Source organism: Amphibalanus amphitrite, unplaced genomic scaffold, assembly GCF_019059575.1.
Source record: "Amphibalanus amphitrite isolate SeventyFive unplaced genomic scaffold, NRLGWU_Aamphi_draft 000366F_arrow, whole genome shotgun sequence".
Classification (NCBI taxonomy): Eukaryota; Metazoa; Arthropoda; class Thecostraca; order Balanomorpha; family Balanidae; genus Amphibalanus; species Amphibalanus amphitrite.
Window position 1 is genome coordinate 75,546 of NW_024881860.1, and position 22,400 is coordinate 97,945.

General features: G+C 50.7%; 1 protein-coding gene across 1 annotated transcript; it reads left to right on the forward strand.

The window, feature by feature from the left end:
• The first annotated feature begins 1,615 nt into the window (after positions 1–1,615).
• LOC122389631 (carboxypeptidase B-like) lies at positions 1,616–22,184 on the forward strand. Its single transcript, XM_043381833.1, has 7 exons — positions 1,616–1,975; positions 11,998–12,134; positions 18,160–18,412; positions 18,696–18,851; positions 19,264–19,358; positions 20,427–20,560; positions 21,070–22,184. Exons 1-7 carry the CDS (start codon positions 1,750–1,752, stop codon positions 21,485–21,487), a joined length of 1,419 nt encoding a protein of 472 aa, XP_043237768.1. The 5' UTR covers positions 1,616–1,749; the 3' UTR covers positions 21,488–22,184.
• Positions 22,185–22,400: the final 216 nt, after the last annotated feature.

Genomic DNA, 22,400 nt, shown 5'->3' on the forward strand with positions numbered 1-22,400 from the left:
GACGTTGCACGCAGTGACTATTGGCTGTTCGCAGACATGAATAAAAATCTCCGGGGCCGGAGGTTCGTCTCACGGTCTGCACTCGGGTCTGCTATTTACCAGTATGGCGAAAAGACCCCACTCAAAGCTTCCGTGCGGCCATCCGGGACCTGGCCAAGCGATGGGAACGATGCGTTCGCCTGCAGGGCGAGTTCGTCGAGCCGTGAGCCATGTTTGGTTGAGATGTGCCAAAAAAATAAACGAGTTATATCAAAACGGAACTTACTTATTGAACATACTGGTATATGATACGATATGTGCAGGTGCGCCTACCTTGAAAACACATTGAAGAACAACTCTACAGTGTTTAGAATTTGATCCACTCGAAAAAAAAAACAGATGGGGAGGCCTCCGCCCATACGTATCCGAGACGGCCTTGTTTGTGAATTGATCAGTTGATCATAATTGATCGAGAAATGGGCTGTAAATGTGGGCATTCAGGATAGTCGGGAGCTGGCGAAAGATTTCGGCAGTCATACAATGGCGGTGCATATCATAGATAAACTGTTCTACGATGATAGAGAGCTACCAAAGGCCAGCTCTTTACCTTTCTAAGCCGATTCCGGCTATTACTTATCTAACAAACACGTCTACCTGATCGCCTAGCGGATGCTGTGGAGCGGTAAGCCGTACACGCGCTGTGGCCTAAAATCGATCAAAGGCCGCTAAAAAACAACGCCAAGCGTTAGTCGTATGTCACTTCAGTTTTATACCTAAGGCTTATGAAGCGTCAGGAGCCCTTGCCTATGGCTGGTCAAAAGTCTCATTGACTCGGCCGGGCCCGGGGGGAGAGGAGGAGCGGGGGGTATCCCAACCACCACAGTCCGGGGGGGGGGCGTTTTTCGCCTCCTATCTAAATCCGTAAATAAGGGAGCTACGAAACCAATGCGTTATACCAAACAAAACGTCTTTGCGAGACGATTCTGAACCACCTAACAATTTTGAATTCAGATAGATTTTCAAGGTCAGAGGTCAAAGTCAAAGGCAAAAACCGGTAGGTACCTACCTACATATGTAGTGATCCCAAAATAGGTGTTCTAAAAGTCCGCAGGATGTATACCTAAAACTGACTAAAATCGCCTCTTTTGAACGAATGTCGTTCTGAGCATGCTCTCCACTATCGTTTTTATGTAACCATGACGCGCTGAATCGGAAAATTGCACCCCCTGACCCCTCTGTGTGCCCCTGAGGTCATCTGAAGTCACGAAGTTCGCAATCAGTTTTTTCACTATAACTTTTGATAGAGACGTGCTAGATCGGTGAAAACACGTCAGATGTGTTCAGCGCGACGATATGGATCGATCACCTCTCACTGTGCATATGACGTCACCCTGTACTGTCCATATGACGTCACTATGTCATATGGACATATGCCACTATGTCATATGCTGTATGCTGTCCATGTATGTCCACAGCGTCCATATGAAGTCACTCTGTGCTGTCCACATGACATCACATCGTGCTGCCCATATAACGTCACTCTGTGCTATCCATATGACGTCACTCTGTGCTGTCCCTATGACGTCACTCGTGCTGTCGGTGACGTAGCGGTGTGCGCCTGCGGCCGCGGGTTATTGGTGGCCGGGCCGGTTTCCGTCTGAGGAGGACCGGTCCCTCCTCGGTCGGTCGTGGGGGTAGGGGCGGCGCGGGGCGGCGGAGGGGAGGTGTCTACAGGTGCCGCACTACTGCCCGTGCCGCCGCACCGTCAACATGGGCTGCCGGCGCGGAGAGCTGCCGGTGCTGGGAGCGGTGCTGGCGCTGGCGCTGCTGGTCGGACCGCGGGTGCTGGCCCAGAGAGCTGACATCGAGCTGGTGCCGGCGCTGAGCGGCGGAGATGGCCCCGGCCCGGTGACCTACTCGGGCTACCAGGTGCTGCGCGTGCAGGTGACCGGCACCGACACCGCCGAGCTGCTCAGGAGCTATGAGAACAACCCCGGTGAGTAGCCGATTCACGGCGCGGCGGGGCCGATAGGCGACGGTGTGGCTCCGAGGGCTGTCAGCGTGACGCCCACTTCTTCAGTTGACCGGGCTGTCTTCAGTTGACAGGGATGCGCGCATATGGCATTTAGACCGTATGCCATTGATAGCTTTAGACAAATGCCATAGACCATAGGTCAGCCATATGCGTATGGCAATTAAGAATTTCAATGTGATACACAGACTATGTTAACCCTCGCCCGCACATGCCATTTTCCCATCCTAGAACGCACATGGGGGGGGGGTGGTTGCCACCCCCCCCGCGCCATTTCGTTCCTGTTGGAGATAGAGCTTAGCAGTAAAGACCAAAAAGATTCTTTGGGAAGAGACGAATCCAATGATACCCAGTTTTACCTTCTCAGGTCAGTCATTGACCTTCCAGGTCAGGTCAAACTAAAAAATGTTGCTGTTTTGGGTCACCGTTGGATATCAAGTGCGCTGCTTATCAAATACCGATGACGATGCTGTTTTCTGGTGCCAAGCCAGCTAGAACCTCTTTGTCACACTATCCGACCAGAATTTTGCTGCTGAGGTCATTTCAGGTCAAGTTAGGTCAAGGTCAATTATATGTGTTTGTATGTCTGTGTGTGTCTGTGTGTATACTGATGTGTGCACCGATTGTTTTTGGGTCCATATCACATGAAATCATGATCTGAGAAGCTTTTACCAAAAATGCAGTCAAAAAACTTCACAAAAAGTAAATTCAGCTTGCCTAAAACGCAATTATCTTAGATGACCTAGGTTGACCTTGACCCTGACCTTGACCCCTGTACATCGTCGAACAACATGTTCCATGATAGGTGGGAGGTAAGACTGGCAAAAAAGGCCGAAATCAGGGTGTCAAAAGCTCACAAGGCCCATGGCAAACGCAAGATGTTGAGAATTGGCCATTTGGGTCATGACATGACCTGAAAAACAAGGTCATATCTCCGAAACCAAAAATCACAGAAACTTGAAATTTGCAGTGGACATCAAGAAAGGATAGACGAGCAGCTATACGAAAAATCAGCCTTCTAGCTCTAAAAATGTTGAGTGCAGAGCAGAAAGACTGCCTGGGGGGGGTGGCAACCACCCCCCCCCATGTGCGGGCGAGGGTTAATTGTAAAGGTTATTCCCGGACTCTATCCTGCCTCAGGGATGGGGAGGGCATTGGGGCGTATGAACGCCCTTTTTCGATTTGCCGAATTGGGCGTGATTTGTATTGCATGCTTAGAGGTCACTATTGCCTGATCATCTCTCCTGATCACAATTAGGGGAAAGTGGGGTATGACGGGCATGTTAGTTTTGCGGGTCTGTACCTCTGAAGTCTTTTCTTCGATTGCTTCACCAATTTAGCACAACCATCTTCAGGCATTTTTCTTTCAGTGCCCCTTTGACACCTAAGGTCTAAATCCAATACTTTTCAATTGAGAGTGTTTTTAGCAAGACCCTGCAAAAACCCGTCTTACCCCACCGGGGAGGGTAAGACGGGCACTGATGTTGGGGCAAGACGGGCACAACGTTAGTTTGAACTTCTTTACATATTTACTGCCGAATAATTATGCTAATACATCTTACACATCTGGCTTTTGATCTTACAGTCAATATTGTAAGGTTCGTAGCATCGCACGGCTACTTATAGGCGTAATGGTATTGATCGATGTAATGAAAAAATTAAACAAATTCAAAGCTGTCTATTTAAATAATTTCGATGGAAATGCGTTGCAAATGATGTAGAACAGCGTAAGTTAGCTTAAAATAACAATATCAGATGGTTTGCATTCCTTTCATCATTGTTGCCCGTCTTACCCCATTCGGCTGCCAATAAGGATATCACACCGCCTCCGGGCACCAAATTAAAGGATTCATTCGCCAGCATACACATTTGGATGACACCCTAAGACGAAACTCTCATCAAATTTCCAAAACAAAATATGAAACAGCGAGGTCAGAAAACACTACGAAACACGATAGTTCTGCTTAGAGTGCAAGGCACGTTTTTAGCTTTTCCACAATTTTTCAAAAACTATTTAAGATGCGTACCTCTGCCTTCACCTCACAGCAAAGAACCACACGGCCGATTACCAACCACAACAAGAGGTTGCTAGCGCCAACGGTTTGGGCTAGAGGGCCGGTGCCCGTCTTTCCTACCCCGCCCGTCTTACCCCACTTTCCCCTAACTCCTTTGCAGTCGGTAGTTGCAGCTCGTTTGGCAGTCTGCACGCACATTGCACACTGAGGGATCAAAGTGGACATTTGGGGCATCATCAGGGGTGGATTTTTATATTAAGTTGGGGTTGCACGTGCAACCCCAACTTTGAATTGTGCAACCCCAACATCGGTTTGTGCAACCCCAACTTTACAACTGAAATAGATCGGCGGGCGACTCGAATGGTGCCGCCCCCATAACCCTGAGCCATCCCAAAACTCTATGCCACCCGTTGACTTGGCACCATCTTTCAAAAGAGCCCTACCGATCATGTAGGCAATAGTCACCCCTCAACTATCTAGTGTAGTTGCCGCCTCCTCAGACCTCAAATGTAGGTGCCGCTCCCTCGAATGTAGGTGCCGCCCCCTCGAATGTAAGTGCCGCCCCTCGAATGTAGGTGCCGCCCCCTCGAATGTAGGTGCCGCCCCCTCAAATATAAGTGCCGCCCCCTCGAATGTAGGTGCCGCCCCTCGAATGTAGGCGCCGCCCATTAAATGTAGGCGCCATCCCCTCGAATGTAGGTGCCACCCCCTCGAATGTTGGTGCCACCCCTCAAATGTACCTAAATGCCGCCCCTCGAATGTAGGTGCCGCCCCCTCGAATGTAAGTGCCGCCCCCTCAAATGTTAGTGCCGCTCCCTCCCTCGAATGTAGATGCCGGCCCTCCTCGAATGTAAGTGCCGCCCCCTCGAATGTAGGTGCCGCCCCCTCGAATGTTAGTGTCGCACCCTCGAATGTAGGTGCCGTCCCCTCAAATGTAAATGTCGCCCCTCGAATGTAGGCGCTGTCTCCTCGAATGTAGGTGCCGCCCCCTCAAATGTAGGTGCCGGCCCTCCTCGAATGCAGGTGCCGCCCCCTCAAATGTTAGTGCCGCCCCCTCGAATGTAGATGCCGGCCCTCCTCGAATGTAGGTGCCGCCCCCTCAAATGTTAGTGCCGCCCCCTCGAATGTAGGTGCCGGCCCTCCTCGAATGCAGGTGCCGCAACCTCAAATGTTAGTGCCGCCCCCTCGAATGTAGATGCCGGCCCTCCTCGAATGTTGGTGCCGCCCCCTCAAATGTACCTAAACGCCGCCCCTCGAATGTAGGTGCCGCCCCCTCAAATGTTAGTGCCGCCCCCTCGAATGTAGATGCCGGCCCTCCTCGAATGTAGGTGCCGCCCCCTCAAATGTTAGTGCCGCCCCCTCGAATGTAGATGCCAGCCCTCCTCGAATGTAGGTGCCGCCCCCTCAAATGTTAGTGCCGCCCCGTCGACTGTAGGTGCCGGCCCTCCTCGAATGTAGGTGCCGCCCCCTCAAATGTTAGTGCCGCCCCCTCGAATGTAGGTGCCGGCCCTCCTCGAATGCAGGTGCCGCCCCCTCGAATGAAGGTGCCGCGCCGCCCCCTCAAATGTTGGCCCCGGCCACTTATGCATAGGTGTCATCGGTCATCCCATAAAATGTAGCTGCCGTCCCTTCGAATGTAGATGGCACCCCCTAGGGTGTAGTTGCCGCCCCCTAAGGCCTAGTTGCAGTGCAGCCCCCTCAAATGTAGGAGCCACCCCCTAAGTGTAGGTGCCACCCCTTGAAATGAAGGTGCCTTTCCCTCACATGTAGATAGATGCCGCCCCCCCCCCCCCATGCGTGGGTGCCGCCCCTCAAGTTAGGGTGCTGCCCATAAAATGTAGGTGCCGCCCCCTCTGTAGTGTAGGCGCTGCCGCCTCAAGAGCAAATGTCATCGCCGCCCCCTCTAATGTAGGTACTACCCTCCTCTCAAGAGCTTGAGCTGTCACAAGGCCGTATAGAGCTGTCGGACATGCAAAAATGACCAGTTAAAAAAACCGTGGATTTCGATTCCTGGTGCGCCGCTCACCGCTCAGTGGGGGGTGGGGGTGGTGCCCACTCAGTGGAGGTCGCAGGGGGGCATCAGGGCCATGGACCCCCAAAGACAAATCAGGGGCCATCATATAATTTGCCCCCTTAAACAACCGATGGGTCCCGATGGGCGTAGGGGCCCTGGCTCTTACCCGATTGTCACGAGGCTCAAGAAACAAACGCCAGGTATTATGTAACAGCCCCCATACCGGTCTTTGAGTATCCTGACTTCTGAGGGCGCTTCAGTGGCCTTCAAGGGCCCACCTTGACCGATGAGGGCCCACATCAACCTCTCAGGGCCCTCCACTGGCCCTTGAGGGCCCTAAAGCGGCATCAGGAGTCCCCAACCGGCCTTTGAGGGCCCCACACTGATCTCTTGATGGCCTCATTTCTGTCTCTGGGGTTCAGGACTGACCTTTGGGTGCCGGTCACTAAGAGCCCGCATCGACCTCTGAGGGCTTCAAACTGGCCTTTGAGGACCCTGTACTGGTCTCGAGGGCTCCCAAGCTGGTCTCTAGGGGTCCACGCCTCTAATGGCCTCATTTCTTTTTCTGGGGGCCCAAGACTGGCCTTTGGGTGTCCCCGAGGGCCCGTACTGACTTCTTAAGGCCCGATGCCGGTCTCTAAGGGTCCACATCGGTCTCTGAGGGCCATATGCTGACCTCTGGGGTCCAACACCGACCCATGCTGGTCTTTTAGGGCCCCACACTGACCTCTGAGGGCTCCACGCTGCCCTGTAAGATACCACACCGGCATGTGAGGGCCCACGTCGGCCTCTGATGGTTCCAAACTGCCCTTTGAAGCCTCTGTACTGGTCTCTGAGGGCCTCACACTGCCGGTACAAACCCACGCTGGTCTTTTGAGGGTCCAAACTGGTCTCTGACGGCCCGAACTGGCCTCCTAGGGCCCAACACCGTGGCTTCGGATGGCCCAATTTCTGTCTCTGGCGGACAAAGACTAACCCTTGGGCACTTCTGAGGGCCCGTACTGGCTTCTGAAGGCCCGATGCCGGTCTCTTAGGGCCAACATTGGCCTCTGAGGGCCCATCCTGGCTTTTGACTTTTAGGGCCCCATACTGACCTCTGAGGGCTCCACGTTGGCCTGTAAAAATCACACTGGCCTCTGAGGACCCACGTCGGCCTCTGATGGTTCCAAACTGACCTTTGAAGGCCCTGTACTGGTCTCAGAGCCCAGAGGGCCCTAAACTGGCTTCTGAGGGTCCCAAACTGGCCTCTGAGGCCCCCAAACCGGCCTCTAAATGTCTCACACCGGCTGTTGATAACCCCATTTCTGTCACTGACACCCAAGGCTGGCCCTTGTCCCTTGGGTGCCTCCGAGGGCCCCGTACTGGCTTCTGAAGGCTCTATGCCGGCCTCTGAGGACCCATGACGGTCTTTAGGGGCCCTGTGGTAGTGTGTTCCTCGATTGTCTCCCTGGAGCCGCCTCTGCGATGACTTGCCAGCCGGCGCATGGGCCGACGGCTGGGGTCAGCGGGCGCGGTTGGAATGTGGACCAGTCTTGTTCGAGACACCATGCAAGCGGGAGCCCTACTGTCGCTTATAACAGGCCCCACACTGGACTCTGAGGGCCCCAAACTGGCCTCAAGGGGCCCCAGCCGGTCTATGGGGTCTCTACACCGCCACTGATGGCCCTATTATGGTCTCTGGGGTGCCAGGTTAGTCTGGTCCCTGAGGGCCCACATCGGCCTCTGAGCCTGGGGGCTCCATACAGGCCTTTGAGGGCCCTACACCGACCTCTGAGGGCCCCGAATCGGGCTCCTCTGAGGGACCCACACTAGCCTCTGATGAACCCACTCCGGCCGCTGGGGGCTCAAGATTGAACTTTGGGTGCCTCGCACTGGGCTCTGAGGGCCCACATTGACCTCCGAGAGCTCCACACTGGCCTGTAAGGGATCATATTGGGCTGGCCTCTGATGACCAACTGGTTTTGGAGGGCCAGTACTGGCCAGTGGCCACTCAGGGTCCCAAACCGGCATCTGATGGACCGAACCGGACCCTGGTGGCCCAAAACAGGCCTCAGAGCCCAGAGGGCCCGCACCAGACTCTGAGAGTCCCATCTTTAGTCTCTGGGGTCCAAGGAAGAACTTTTGGCGTTTCATGCCGTCCTCCAAGGTTCCCTGTCAGTCTCTGTTGGTCCCCATGTCGGAATTTCGGAATTTGAGGGCCGTTATCTCGTCGCAGCGGGCCGGCATTAAGGTCTATTACCATATCGGGATCACATCGGTTTCTGAGGGCCCATGTCTGCTGCCAAGGGTCCCTGGTCTCTGATAGTTCTATTTAGGTCTTTGAGAGCCCGGGCCTGCCCATCATAGGCGCCTCATGCTATCTTCTTATTCTCTGCCGATCTCGGAGGGCCCCTGTCGATCTGTTTGGCCCGTACAGGTTTTTAAGGGCCGCTGCTAGTCCCTGAGAGCCCCATGTCGTTAGTTGTGTCTATTTTGGGTCGCATTGGCACCACACATGTCTCTTAGGGCCCATACCAGTCAAGGGGTCCCACATTGACCTCTCAAGGACCAACGCTGGCCTCAAGGGCTCACACTTCCTCAGAGGTTCCGAACTGGCCTTTGACGACCCCGCACTGGCCTCTGATGACCCCGGGCCCGCACAGGCCTCTCATGGCTCAGGCAGGTCTCGGAAGACCCACGTTGGAGTTCAAAGACCCATACTGCTGTGCGAGGTCTCACCCGGTTTATGAGGGTCAATCTCAATACTGGCCTTAAATGATCTTACGCCGGGCTTATATAAGGGTCTCATACTGGTTTCAGAAGTTTTCCGCTACTTACGAAGCACTTCAGGGGGAGGGGGCAGATATTCGCCCCCTTCCGCGGTACGCGGGTTAAGCTAACACACCGCCCCCCAGCGAGGGTCTACACTCTACAGGGGCCCCTTTGCCAATTCGCCCCCCCCCCCCCCAAACGCCAAGTTTACGACCGTACCTGGTGGCGCCCACTTCCGGACTATTGCGCCCCTCGGAACCGCTTTGGGCGCCCTTTCAGGGCTGTGCAACCCCAATAAAAAACAAAAAAATCCACCCCTGGGCATCATCCTCTATTGACCATATGTATTGCGATATGGCGATATAGGTATGATCGCTTCTCTCCATAAGCATAAGAACTAAAACAGTATTTAGGCATCGGAAAAAAATCTGAGTAAGCAAAAGCCGAGGAACTTTAGGAAAATGTGTTAGTATTTGTGGCGCATGTGTCCCCAGCAGCGGAAGGCCTCCATTCCGCATCTGCCAGTGGCATGCACCTGACAGTTGCAGTTCGAACCTGCAGTGTCACTGCTCTGACTCCGGTGACGCAGGCTGCACAGCTGGCACAGCTGTGCAGCCTGTGCAGCCGTTTATCATCGTTTCGTGTCATGCAGCAGCACCCTGACTTCACGTCATCCTCAGACTGAGAAACGTTAGAGCAGAGGAAAATGACGAGCTCCTTAAAACGACCGTCTCGGTGTGTGCTAATTCAGTTTTATGTCAATGTCACTGGCGCTTTATTTTACGAAGCCTTCTAAATTCAGCATTTTCGACATATTTATATAGAAACCTGAGCCCTGAACAATGAACATGTGTAAAAACTCTCACTTGCCTGGCTGGATCTAAACGGAGCGTAGGTAGGTATTTGTTAATATCGGTTATGAATTCTATTGGCTATCACGCGCGGCTTAAAATTTGCTGTAGGTGAGTACAACTGAAGTCGCAGCACATAATGTGCTGTGGGTAATATCAGACGAAAGAAGGAAAATGAATAGCCCTCCCCTCCGCCCAAAACAAAAGAGTATGGAATGCCGGGTTCACACCGGATTCCGGACCGGCAAAATTCCGTCTGCCGGGCCGGAAAAATGGCCAATTCCGTGCCGGAAAATTGAAAACTGGTGTGAACCGGCAAATCTGGCAACTTCTTTTGACCGGTCCGGCAGGCCGGAGAGCCAGATTTTCCGGTCCGGCAAAAAGTTGAAATCATCTCAACTTTTGCCTTGCCGGATAGCCACCGTTTGTGATATGAAATTAAGGCACGAGGGAAATAATGTTATGTTTCAGCGCTACAGGACCAATTTAACCAACGGTGCCCTAATAGTCTCGCGATTTTTTACGAGAATATAAAATTCAAGCGTAAATTTGACGGCGTTTCATTTTTGTTTCAAAACATTTGCAACTCAAACGGAGTGATAGCTACATTTCTGTTTTTGTATTTCACATGACTCATGGCCTTTTCAAATTATAAATTAATTTCATTGGTTGGAAAATATCCATGACTTTATAATAAAAAAAAATATTATAAGGAAGCGGTGAAAAGGGCGAATTTGTGGAACAACATTGCGGACGCGCTAGTTGTAGAAGGAGCGGAGCCAGTATCTGCAGAAGAGATTATCAAGCGCTGGAGCCGGCCGCAGGACAGGTAGCACAATATACGTATTGATAACTTCCGTCGTCTACGAAGTGGAGCCAGCCAAGCATATTCTGAAATCTACATTCTACAAGACGCGCTGACAACACTTCTTTGTCCTCGATGCCCTTTTCACAAGCACATAGCAGCTCGGGAGGGTGGAGGCAGTTTTGCCATTCAATCGCAAGTAGAAGATTCAGGAAATACGATGGTACTGAATGCCAAGGATATTATCCCGCGCCCTGCTGGGGGTGGGGGGGGGGGGGATATTTGAACCCTCCCTGCGGTTTTTCGCGAACATCTCAAAAACGGCGGCTGTTTTTGGCACACCTTATCATGCATCTTTTCTGCACATGTAAAAATTGTAGACCAAGGTCACTTAAGGTCAGGTCACCAGGTCACTTCAAGTGACCTCCACCTCATACAAAGTTTCAACGTCTTACATATGCTACATCGAGCGACCGACCTCTTTGAAACTCTCAGCGATTGATAAGGGCAACAATATGTACACAATTTAAATAAATAATTATCTCGGAATTTTGATATCGGTGACCTAAGGTCAGGTCAATTTTGTGACCCCCCCCCCCATTATAAGTCGCTGGGAGAAAACTGATGCCAAGTTATGCGTTGGCTTGTTGTAAATCGTCGACATTCTACCTGAAAATCGGTGAAATTCGGCTTTTCATTACCTCTGGTGACCTGACCTTTGATTTGACCAAAAAAAAGTGACCGAATTAATTTCGTCATTAATTTTGACACTCTTTCGAACGCCGCCTTCCCCGTATCGCTACGTGGCCCAGGAGCCGAGTTAAAAGGGGGGATGTTAAACACCCCCACCAGCAAGGCGTGGAAATTTAGGACCCCCAGCGGGGCGCGGGTTATGGCAGTAGAGTTCAGTGAGAGTCAGATGACCGATTTTGAGACCCAGCCATCTACATCAGCAAGCGTAATATCAAGCTCGCCGTCTCTAATGCGCCCTGCCCAGCCCTCAATTCCTCTTTGTTCGCAAGTGTTTTTAAACCAACAACAGCCAAAGCGCGATTGAAATTTATTAGTGTCTTTTTGTCGATACCCAGCCCGCATGCTGTAAATGTTAAATTGTATTAATCTTGCTAATATACCTACCAGTGAAGTATGGATGATTTTCGGTTGGGTGGAACTGCATCAGGGACTTGTAAAGCCGTCACACAAGTATGTTCGATTTCAAAATAATTCGCGAGATTGCTTGGTACCTACTTATCGTACTTGATGGTTGATGATTATGACATTTCCGGCTCGACTTTCCGGTTTTCCGGTTCTAGCGACTTTTTTGACATCTAGCGACAATTTCAACATTTTGGTGCCGGCCCGGCAGACGGAATATTTCCGGACCGGAAAACCGGTGTGAACCCGGCTGAAGACAAAGAGGTTTGGAGAAGGTAGAGAGGCAGAAAGGGAGGTTGAAGCGAGAGCAAGTAAGAGGGTACGCAGGCAACGTATGAACGAGTAACAGAAAACATTCCACCGGCTCCCAACTGTGACAGCGTTTGGACCCTCAGGCGCTCACTTTTGGTCGGAGTCGGCGGTGCAGGAGGGGCCCGTGGACGTCATGGTCTCCCCCGACGTGGGTCGGCGGCTGAAGGAAGAGCTGACCCGCTCCGGGGCCTCCTACACCGTCAACATTGAGGACGTGCAGGTGAGCGGGGGTCGCGCAGATCGCATCCTACGACAGTGATCCACATATGTAGTTCTGCAATCAAAGAGGACGGAAAGCAGAAGACAGAAACAATTCAATTGAACTAGTGATCAATCGTTTTGTTTATCATGCAAACTCTCTCGTTTTATTTCTATTTATTTAGATTTCGTCTTGTGTTCTGAGTACGTCGGGCCTGGCTGGAGCAGCCCGAATGGAGTCTCCCCGGGGTGACCGTTAGCGCGGCTGCTTTATGTGTGTTCCGCTGTAGGGGCTGAGCCACGACAACGCATCTACTATGGTGACAATCGCATGACTGAAGTTCAATGATGTCTTGTCATATCATCGCCCATGACTCTTATATAGCCTCTTCATCACCTGTCCCCGTAGTGGTCTTATTGAGGCAGGCAGCCTCTGTGGGGTGCGGGCCAGATGTAACCTGCAGGAAGGTATCTGTAAGGCGGACGACTTATGTCAATTGTCATAAAAATTACAAGTTACCATATACAGCAATCTAATGCTATTATTGGGTAATATTGACATATTGACAATTGACGACGTTATGCCCAAATGAATTGGAAGTTGCATGTATTGTAGAGTCTACATGCGCCGTATCCGTCTACATTGGAGACGGATACGATAGCCAGCAGCTAGAAGAGAGATTCAAATATTTAGTATCCGCGGACATGAGAATAGCGGGTCTTATCGGAATTATGAATCGCGGGCCAGAGGCTGCCGATTCCCGGCTCTTGTCAGATCTAAAGGGACCGGTCCAGCAAAAGAAACGAGATGACATAGGTAACTCTACAGTTACCTATGTCGTGTACCACGTGTAGTGTCTATAACGTTTATAAACGTTATGTTACAAGAAACATTGACGAGCTTCGCCACTACCGCAGCTTGGTGACGGACCTCACAGTTCACACTAACGAACCTTGTTCGCTCCGCACTTGCCAAGCAGCAGGCGGACAAAGGTTAATTCAGTTCACTCGTCTTCACATATCGCACACAAACGGGTTTCAGTTGACAGTGGTTCTGGCTGGGAAACCCAACGCACCTCCAGCCGTCAGTGTAGTTACTCGGTGTCCGCGGCTGCTCGACTGCTATTGTTCCGGATTTACCACTCGATTCACAGGGAATACCTACGCAGCACTGCCGCTATTAGGCACAGGATGTCCGAGGCTAGCAAAGGCTAACAGTGCTACACAAGCTCATTGGTACAGTGCTTTTTTATTATTTTGGATGCGTGCTGTATGAAAGTTAACGGTTCATAACTCTCCTCAGTTCATGTGCTCTCAAATAGTTATTGAATGTATGTATGCATGTAGGCATACAACACATTTTTTATTTCTGTAATAGCATATAAATTGATTTGATTGATTTGATATACCTAAATTGATTGAGCATATAAATTGATTAAGCTGATTCATTCATTCAACCATTCAATTATGTGTCAATTGATTTCGAACGATAAAAAAAAATATTTGAAATCAGTCTCGTACGTGGGACCCATTTTTGATCCGCGCACACGCGTCGTTCCACTCTATTCTTGCGCTAATTGATACCTTCCAAAAACATTTGTCAGGAGCTCATGAGCTGACTCATAACGCTAAAACCGGAACAGCCACGGAGGCCGATGTGTAAACATGCGACTCCGGTGGCCACTGAATGGATGACATACTTGTTTACTGCTAAAAGTGCCCGGCCGCAACACGAACATGCCTGGCAATTGTGGCAGCTTCCTCGATTCCTTGCCCGAATGCGAATGTTTCCGTGTCTGGCCAAGCATAGGCGATCGTTTTGTAAGTACCTCTAGCCGGATGCTGTCACCGGTGTGGGCTGAAAAACTGAGCTGCTGGACCGTTGGCCGTCGGCGGCTCTGCACCGTCGCGTACCCGGCGGGCTGGCGGCCACCTGGGGAGCGTAAATCCCGGCCCGTCGGCCCGCCGCAGTCAGGCCGACAAACAGCCACTGACGGGCTCAGTGTCACAGGCGCCGGCAAAAGTTCCCGGCGCCTCACCGGATTTGCCGACTGTTTTTACCCGCGCTGGGTATCTCCGTAACTCACTTTCAGTGATATTACACATTTTAGCAGACTGCTTCGTTCTTTTGGTGCGTTGTAGCTCTCGCCGAACCTAACGGCTTGCTATATACCGAGAGGACACGACCCCCTCCTGCCGTTTTGTCCCTAAATGACTAGACCTTCGCAAAGAAAAACATGTGAGCTGTTGCGAGACGCAGCGATTGGTACCTAATCTTCAGGTCCAGGTCAACCGGTGACCTCTGAGATTGGGTCAATGATTCGAAAGTCGGGGTCCGTTTTTGATAAATAACTTCGCCAATTATAGGCTCCGATTCACAATTTTTGCACTTTATATCGTGCTGCTCTCCCGCGTCGAATGAAGTGCTTGATGTCGATGAAAGGTCAAACTTGGTGATGACATCAGGCACAGACTTCTCTATATATGGACTGTGCGCTGATTTGGGAAATCAGCATTGGAGGCCCAAATTTCTGAAGCCGTAATATGAACCCATATGTTGTAAGTTGTAACACAATACCCTTTTATTGTTTCCTGTCGACAGGCTGAATTTTATGTAATATATTTTGTTTTTGTACTATCTATTGCTCGTAGCTCAGAATAAGAAAGGCTTCTGGTCGATATGAATCTGTATTGGAACATCATTTCACGTTCATCGACACCCATTGATGTCCTCATGTCAAGTTCATCTCACATTGCACCAGTGGGCTTGAAAAATGGCGTTAGTCCATTTTCACCGCGGGATCCAGCGAGAAAGGGTGGCTATCATCCCTTTCTTCTTCCCCCGTGTGCTGGATTGTTCACATCTCTGACATGGCTGGCTACAAACTCGCGCGACAGTGCACCGACAGCGCTGGTGGTAAAGGTTGGCGGTAATGCCGATGAAAATGTGTGTCTGCTGCAACGGTGTCTTCACTGTTCTTCTCTGCTACCCACTTTTTCGCACCACGCATCTACACATAGTCGCACTTTCACACATTCGCACATGCGCATCACCAATTGCAACGTATCCCTCCGTCTGCTCGTTTTCCACTCGCTGCTGACTGATAAGGCGATAGCTCTTGTGACGGTCGTTCCCATCACGTTGTCATGCTGTAGCTATTGTTGCTTTTATTGTGTCCCTTCGTCCCATGGAGACGTAGCCGAGCAGCTCTGAAGGGACCTGTGGGCGACCCCCAGGGCCACCACGATGCTGCCGCTCCGCACCTCCTCCATGTTGGGGTTGATGGTCGCCATCAGGCGATGTCGGGTGCCCATCAGAGCCGGGCACCGCAGGAGGACATGCTTGGACTGTCCGCCTCCTCTCAGCAGACGGGTAGAGTGCGGCTCTGCATTGTCGGTCGTCGCACTGGTTGCACCCCGACAGCCAGGAGGGCGCCAACCCGACTCTGTGGCGCCATTGGGAGGAGCTTGTCCAGTGGCCGGCGCGGAGCTGGTGGATGTCCACCGCCGCTGGCCGGTCGCCGCCGGCAACGGTAGGCGGGAGTCGATCCCCGTCAGCTGGTGGAACCAGCCGGCTGGCCAGGCCCCGACGGTGCGAGCCCTCGCCACTCTGGCGGCGGCCCAGTGGGCCTTCTGGACGTCTATAAGGATTTGTTTTTAGTCGAGTATGTTTGCCTTCTTGGCGATGGTGTCGGCCCTCTCATTGCCCTGCAACCTGCATTGTGAGGGCACCCACTGTAGGTAGACCGACAGGCCTCCAGCTGTCAGTCCCCAGAGGGCTCTCCAGATGTCCACTCCGAGCGAGGAGTGCTGGGCGGCCCAGCCACCTCGGATGGCGGCGAGGGCGGACTGCGAGTCGGTGCAGGCTACGATGGTGTCTTCGGCGTGCGGCGGGTTCTCCAGCAGCTAGGAGAGAGCAGCTCGGAGGGCGACCACCTCAGCTCGGAAGCTGGAGCACAGGTAACCTGCCGGGGCGCGGATCGAGTGCTCTTCCCCGTTCGGCCAAACGATTAGTGCCCCCGGCGCCTCCGTCATATTCTGTAGCTCGTTAGTTACAGTATGCTCTTCGCCCTTGGCACATTTCTTGGCTTCTCCATCAAAAATGTCCACAGCTGGCCTAGAAATGGTGACCTGCCAGTTTCCTGAGATATCCAAAGTAGAAGTTCCTGTAATAACAGGCCACCACCGGCACAGATGTTTGTCCCAGCTACTTATACTCCAATCAGTCCTATGCATCTTGTTTCTGCTCCACCGCTATTTTTCCGTCCGTTCTTCGCAGACTGGCGTATTCTTGAGCTTCCCGATCCCGATGCAAGTTTTACGGTAACATTTAAGAGCGGCAACCTTCATCGTTTAACATTGATGCGAAGGGTACGAATTCCATCATTTCATCGAGCATTCTTCCGAGATGATTTGATCCAGACCATAATGAACTACAACCCCATACGACACACTGGATAAACTTCATTGTTTGATTGAATAAGCTTACTTCTTTTGGATGTAGTGGCGTATCACTGCCATGGGTATGGCATTATTTAGCGCGGCGTAGCTTCGAACTGCGATGGCGAGTTGTTCTTTTCACATTAACTGCTGGTCAAGTTAAGTCTTTGTAGCTCCTTTCAGTGAGTCTTTTTTTCTCCAGAATAAATTAAGGCACTAGGCATTATAGGAAGTATGCTGAGACTGGCGCCGTCGATAGTGTCCTGTTTTTCTTCTTGCTGTGTGAGTCTCACAGGAGTCAGTGTTTGCAAAAGTAAACTTGCAAATCTGATTGTCCTCAGCGTTATCTCTTATCTCGATTGATGGTTTCGTCTGTGAACATTTTTTCCTTTTAGTTATACGGGAGGCTAAAAAGTTGCCTTTTTGCTAGAAATTATGTTTCGTAATCGTTTCACATTTTTCTTGCCCTGACTCTGGCTTGATACCCGGAATGACATCTTCGCACCACACGTTTTCTGATCCGGTCGTGATGAGGTAGTGATCGATAATATTCTTTCCTTTTTTGACCATTTTTTCGAGCTATTTCTTACTTATTTTTACTGCTTCTTGTGGCCCTATATAATGTATCGTTATTTCTCAAAACCCTTTTCAAAACCAACGTAAATGACTATAGTTCGTTTTTCTTAAGTTTGCCCCTCACTGTAAACGTCTTTTTGAACACAGCACGAGAATTGCTAGCTGAATTACTGAGAAAACTGGTTGGCGCACATTGATTTCACCAGATTTCACAGACGATCAATTTCATCAAATTTATTTACTTTTTCACAGACTCGTAGCTCGCATTTGCCAATACCTACAGCCCCACAGGGATAGACGACTTCTCATCAATTATGTCTGAACTAATAAATAAATTGCACGGCGCTTAACATAACGTTAAATCGTCGGTGTTCAAAACTTATTTTGATAATATTATTCATATCTACAATACAATGTGCGCTAACCAGTTTTCTCAGTAATTCAGCTAGCAATTCTCGTGCTGTGTTCAAAAAGACGTTTACAGTGAGGGGCAAACTTAAGAAAAACGAACTATAGTTCCGACAAATTAGCAACGACAACCAACAATGCAACCAACATTCAAAAGCAAGAAAATGCGCGCAAAGTACGGCTGCATTTGTGAAGTATATACCTCCAGCGTGAACAAATGGCTAACTGAACGAGAAAACATGTTCTCATTTATATACATTTATTTCTTATTTATTTTGAATTCAACAAAAAAATGTACTCCGACAGGTAGATAAAAGTATGGGCTATCCTATATCCAAATTTATAAATATTCTGACACCCTTTTCATTGTAAAAAGATGGATAAAAGTGCACTTATTTTTGGGCCTCCAATGCTGATTTCCTCGGATCAGCGCACAGTCCATATATAGAGAAGTCTGTGCATCAGGTCAAGGTCAGGGCATAGGCGTTCTGGTCAAGGAGCTGGTGGAGCTAATCAGTAATCACTTTGGGATATATGCTGCTGTCTCCGAAGTCACGCATGCTTATGCCTTCAATGAAGCCTTTATCCTCACACTGACATCCCCGTCCGTGCTGCACCCACAGGAGGCGATAAAGCGGGAGAACCCGTCCGATCTCCTTCAGCCGCGGCTGCAGGTGCGGCAGAGCCTCCAGCAGGGTCACCCGCTGACCTGGAGGAAGTACCACCGGCTGGCTGACCACCACCAGTACCTGGACTTTGTCGCGCTCCGGTATGGCGACCTCTGCGAGACGTTCAGCATCGGCACCAGCACCGAGGGACGAGACATCAGGGGCGTCAAGTGCGGCCGAGGAAAGCGGGAAATCTGGATCGATGGAGGTAGGCCAAGGGTAGTCTCGGGGCGGCTGGATGACGGCGGGGCTAATTTTCTGAAAGTCTAAGCCATTTTCATGGCCATTTCGGGTTGTGATTGCGCCCATAATTACTAACACATCACTGTTATTGCGAACAAAAAAGAAAAAAAACTAAAAAAAGCACACAGTTTATTTTGTGACTTCTCTGGCCGTTCCAGAAAACAGACGGAACCAGAGGATTCACATGATAATATATTTTATAATATACCTAGTAACTTATGACCACGTTCTCCTCCGTCCCGTTTCAGGTATCCACGCGCGGGAGTGGATCTCGCCGGCGGTCGTGTCGTACTTGATCCGCGAGTTCTCCGAGCGGTCGACCACCTCTAACGACATCCTGTCCAACTTCACGCTCTACATCATCCCGGTGCTCAACCCCGACGGCTACGAGTACAGTCACACCCGTGAGTAAGGCGACGGGAAGGCGAGCCAGTATAAGACGCGGCTCGGTAGTTGCACTTTGCATTTTAGATAGGCCGCACCGAAAGGCTAATACATTTAAATGAAATTAAAAAGACCGCACCTGTGTGTTAAAATCAACTTTATAGTTTGTGCAAACATATGAATGAATGCAAACAATGCTTTGAAGTTTTTGCGGTCGCACCCATTTCTATGGTGACTAACAAACAGTAGTACCTACAGGTGGCGGCTATAGGTAGGTACTCACAGGTGACGGCTGTGTTGTCAATTGTCATGTGGTGTGCCAATGGTCAACGCCTATTTTAGCTTTACGGCCATATCTTGCGAAGGAGGGAAGTGCTGCAGAATAGGGCGATGTGCACATATTGACAAACTCATTTTTATCGGTATCGGCAGATGACCGTATGTGGCGTAAGACGCGCTCGAAAAACGCCGATTCTACCTGCATCGGCGTCGATGCCAATAGGAATTTCGACATTAGCTGGGGAAAGGTAAGCCGTATACCGCTATCTGCGGGTAGCAAACCACCGGTGACTATACTATACATACAAGTAAGCTGTTCTGAAACAGCCGAACGTAACTTATGGACATTCGTTAGGCGTTATCTGTGTTATGTTACTGTGCATGGTATTTGGCCAGAAACTAAAACATTCCTTGGTCGATAAAAACTTTTGACCAGTCGAGTTCTAGTTCATTTGTCGCATACACTCAACTATAGCAAACTTGTTGGCGGTTTTGCTGAACTATGAACCCAATGTGAAGTGCTCTTCAAAGGAAACTCGGAGCGATAGCTGCTACGAGAAGAGACTCATGTCATCCTCTATAATACGATCGCGTAGATTGGTAACACTGTTACTCATGATAAGGTATAGTGCAAGGCTATTCTTCGTCTGAGTAGGCTAATATTCGTGAAGTTAGGAGAGCTTTATTTGTTTCTGATAGGTATTCTTTATTTATTCACCGGCATCTGTATCTTTTCGGAGTGTGTTCCCGTTTCGCTAGGCGTTATCATTATGTAACGGTACTACGAGTATCTACCGCTCACTTAGCCCGATATTCTCCTCGAGCGTCAAAACTATGTATTTATCCCATGCTGAATTGATCAATAATTATGCTGGTATCGATTTATAAGGATTTCCTTTTTTCTAAATTCACAGTATTGACCTTTTCTCTTGGCGATGCCTCTAAGGTCTGACTTTTGCTCTCCGTTTGTCCTCAGTGTGAGACCTTTAGCAATGTTTTTGTATGTCCTCAGAGCAGACATTCTTCTTATCAAGGCATGGCCTCTATATCTGACCTTTGACCACCATTTGCTCTCAGAATAAAATTTGTTACCTCCAGCACATCTAACCTGCTAGAGCGGGACCGCTGATCTCTGACTTCGGAGCGAGACCTCTGACCTCTGTATGCCCTCAGAACGGTACCTCTGACCTATGATATCTGTAATTTGTTAAACTGTATGCGCTCAAAGCGACATCCCTGACCGCTGACCCAAGAGCGGACTTCGGTCATCAAACTAAGTGACCTATCTTTGACATCTGCCCCCTCTCTGCCCTCAGAGTGGCACCTCCCAGGAGCCGTGCGCGGTCACTTACGGAGGGCCGCACCCGTTCTCTGAGCCGGAGACGCGGGCCATCCGCGACTTTGTGCTGGCACACAAGGATAAACTGGAGATGTTTATCACTCTCCACAGGTGGGGCGAGGGTGGGCGGATACAGTCAGCGATCTCATCAGGAAACGATTAGTAGCCGGCATCATAATTAGTTATCTACACAGTTCATCGCTGTGTGCAGTAACTTCAGCAAACATGATTGATGACACTTCTTTGCTAATTGAGGCTTGAACGCTGACTTGTTCTTTAGCTTGATGAGTGCAAAATATCATGGTAGTTACAACCCTATGAATAAAACACACCACATATAAAACCGTCCTCTCGACCCAATAACATGCAGAACCAAAAAAGGATATCATTTCTGGTAACACATAGCCAGTATTATTCAACTGTTCACGTGCGTCCAGCTTATTTTCCGTTGTTTTTTTTTATATAACATTTCCGATGCATCTAATTTTTTAGGAACACTGCTAAGTGCTATTTAGCAGATCTTAATACATTATCCGTCACTGGTCAGTCTGACCTTGGGCAACACTAAGAGCATATATCCCCACTGATCTGAGCTCTCCCCTCTCCTCACTGGCCGGCAGCTACTCGGAGCTGCTGTTTGTGCCGTACGCCTTCACGATACAGAAGCCGGACGACTATGACGAGGTGCGGGCGGTGGCCGAGCGCGGGGTGGCCGCCCTGCGCGCAGCCTCCGGACGCGAGTTCAGCATCCCGCGCACCACCCCGTACAACCAGCTGTCCGGCGTGTCCGACGACTGGGCCAAGGCGGTGGCCGGCGTGCGCTTCACCTACACGTTCGAGCTGCGCGACAAGGGCGCGCACGGCTTCCTGCTGCCGGCCGAGCAGATCGAGCCCAGCGGCCGCGAGATCGCCGCCGCCATCAAGGCCATGATCCGTGCGCTGCCGGCGCCACAGCGCCAGTCCGGGGATGTGGCAGAGCACCGGGAGGCCGCCGCGCCGGCCGCCGGGAAACGGGCTGCCGGCAGGCGGTTCTACTGACAACTAAAGAGGGAGGGGGGCTTTCTGCTGGGCCGGGAGAGAGGCTTCCGACTGGGCCGGCGGAGAGGCGGTGTCTGGGTCAGGAGGACGACGTTCTACTGGGCGGGGAGGTAGGCATTCTACTGAGCCGAGAGAGAGTCATTCCACTGAGCCGGGAGGGAGCCGGGAGGGAGTCAGGAGGTAGGCGGCGGGTCGGGCCGGGAGGGAGGCGGTGGCTGAAACCGGCCGGAGAACCGTGAACCGGCCGGGGAACCGTGTTACGCGCGATGATAGGATCGGCGGCAGTGTAGCTCCGGCCGATAACCGAGCCGATAACCGGCCGATAACCGAGCCGAGAAATGGGTCACAAATGCGAGTGGGTCTTCAGGTCACCGGTCCTACATGGAGTGACGGGTCCATTGTTGATCTGTCCAGCCTACATACCGGGCTGCTGTAAATGCACGCATGTTGCGTGCATTCATGCAGACACGATATGCATTTTAGATTAGCTGAACGTTTTGAATCGCTTGTTTTTGTGATCCTACAGCTACAATTATTGCATGTGTATGGGATGCATTCATTAGACGCTAGCGTAACTACAGGTAGAATTGCCTGAATCGTATGGTGACATCACCAATCGCTGGTGAATGGCATTGTAACAGTGTATTAACTTTACTTCCAGCACAGTCGAGGGTGCAAATAAACAATTTGAGTTGAGTGTATGTAATAGTTTATCTGATTAGGTTTGAAGCTAATCATGCTATTTTAGGCGTTTTGAGCGTGATAACTGTAACTGCGAAAGGGTTCCTACCCAGCCAAATTAAACACAGTACTTAACAAATAAACGGTCGAGTACAAAACTGAAATTTGTTTCGTATGCATAAAAATCTGCGTAATGCTGCTCAAGCGAGGCCTTACAAAGTGCATCACAGCC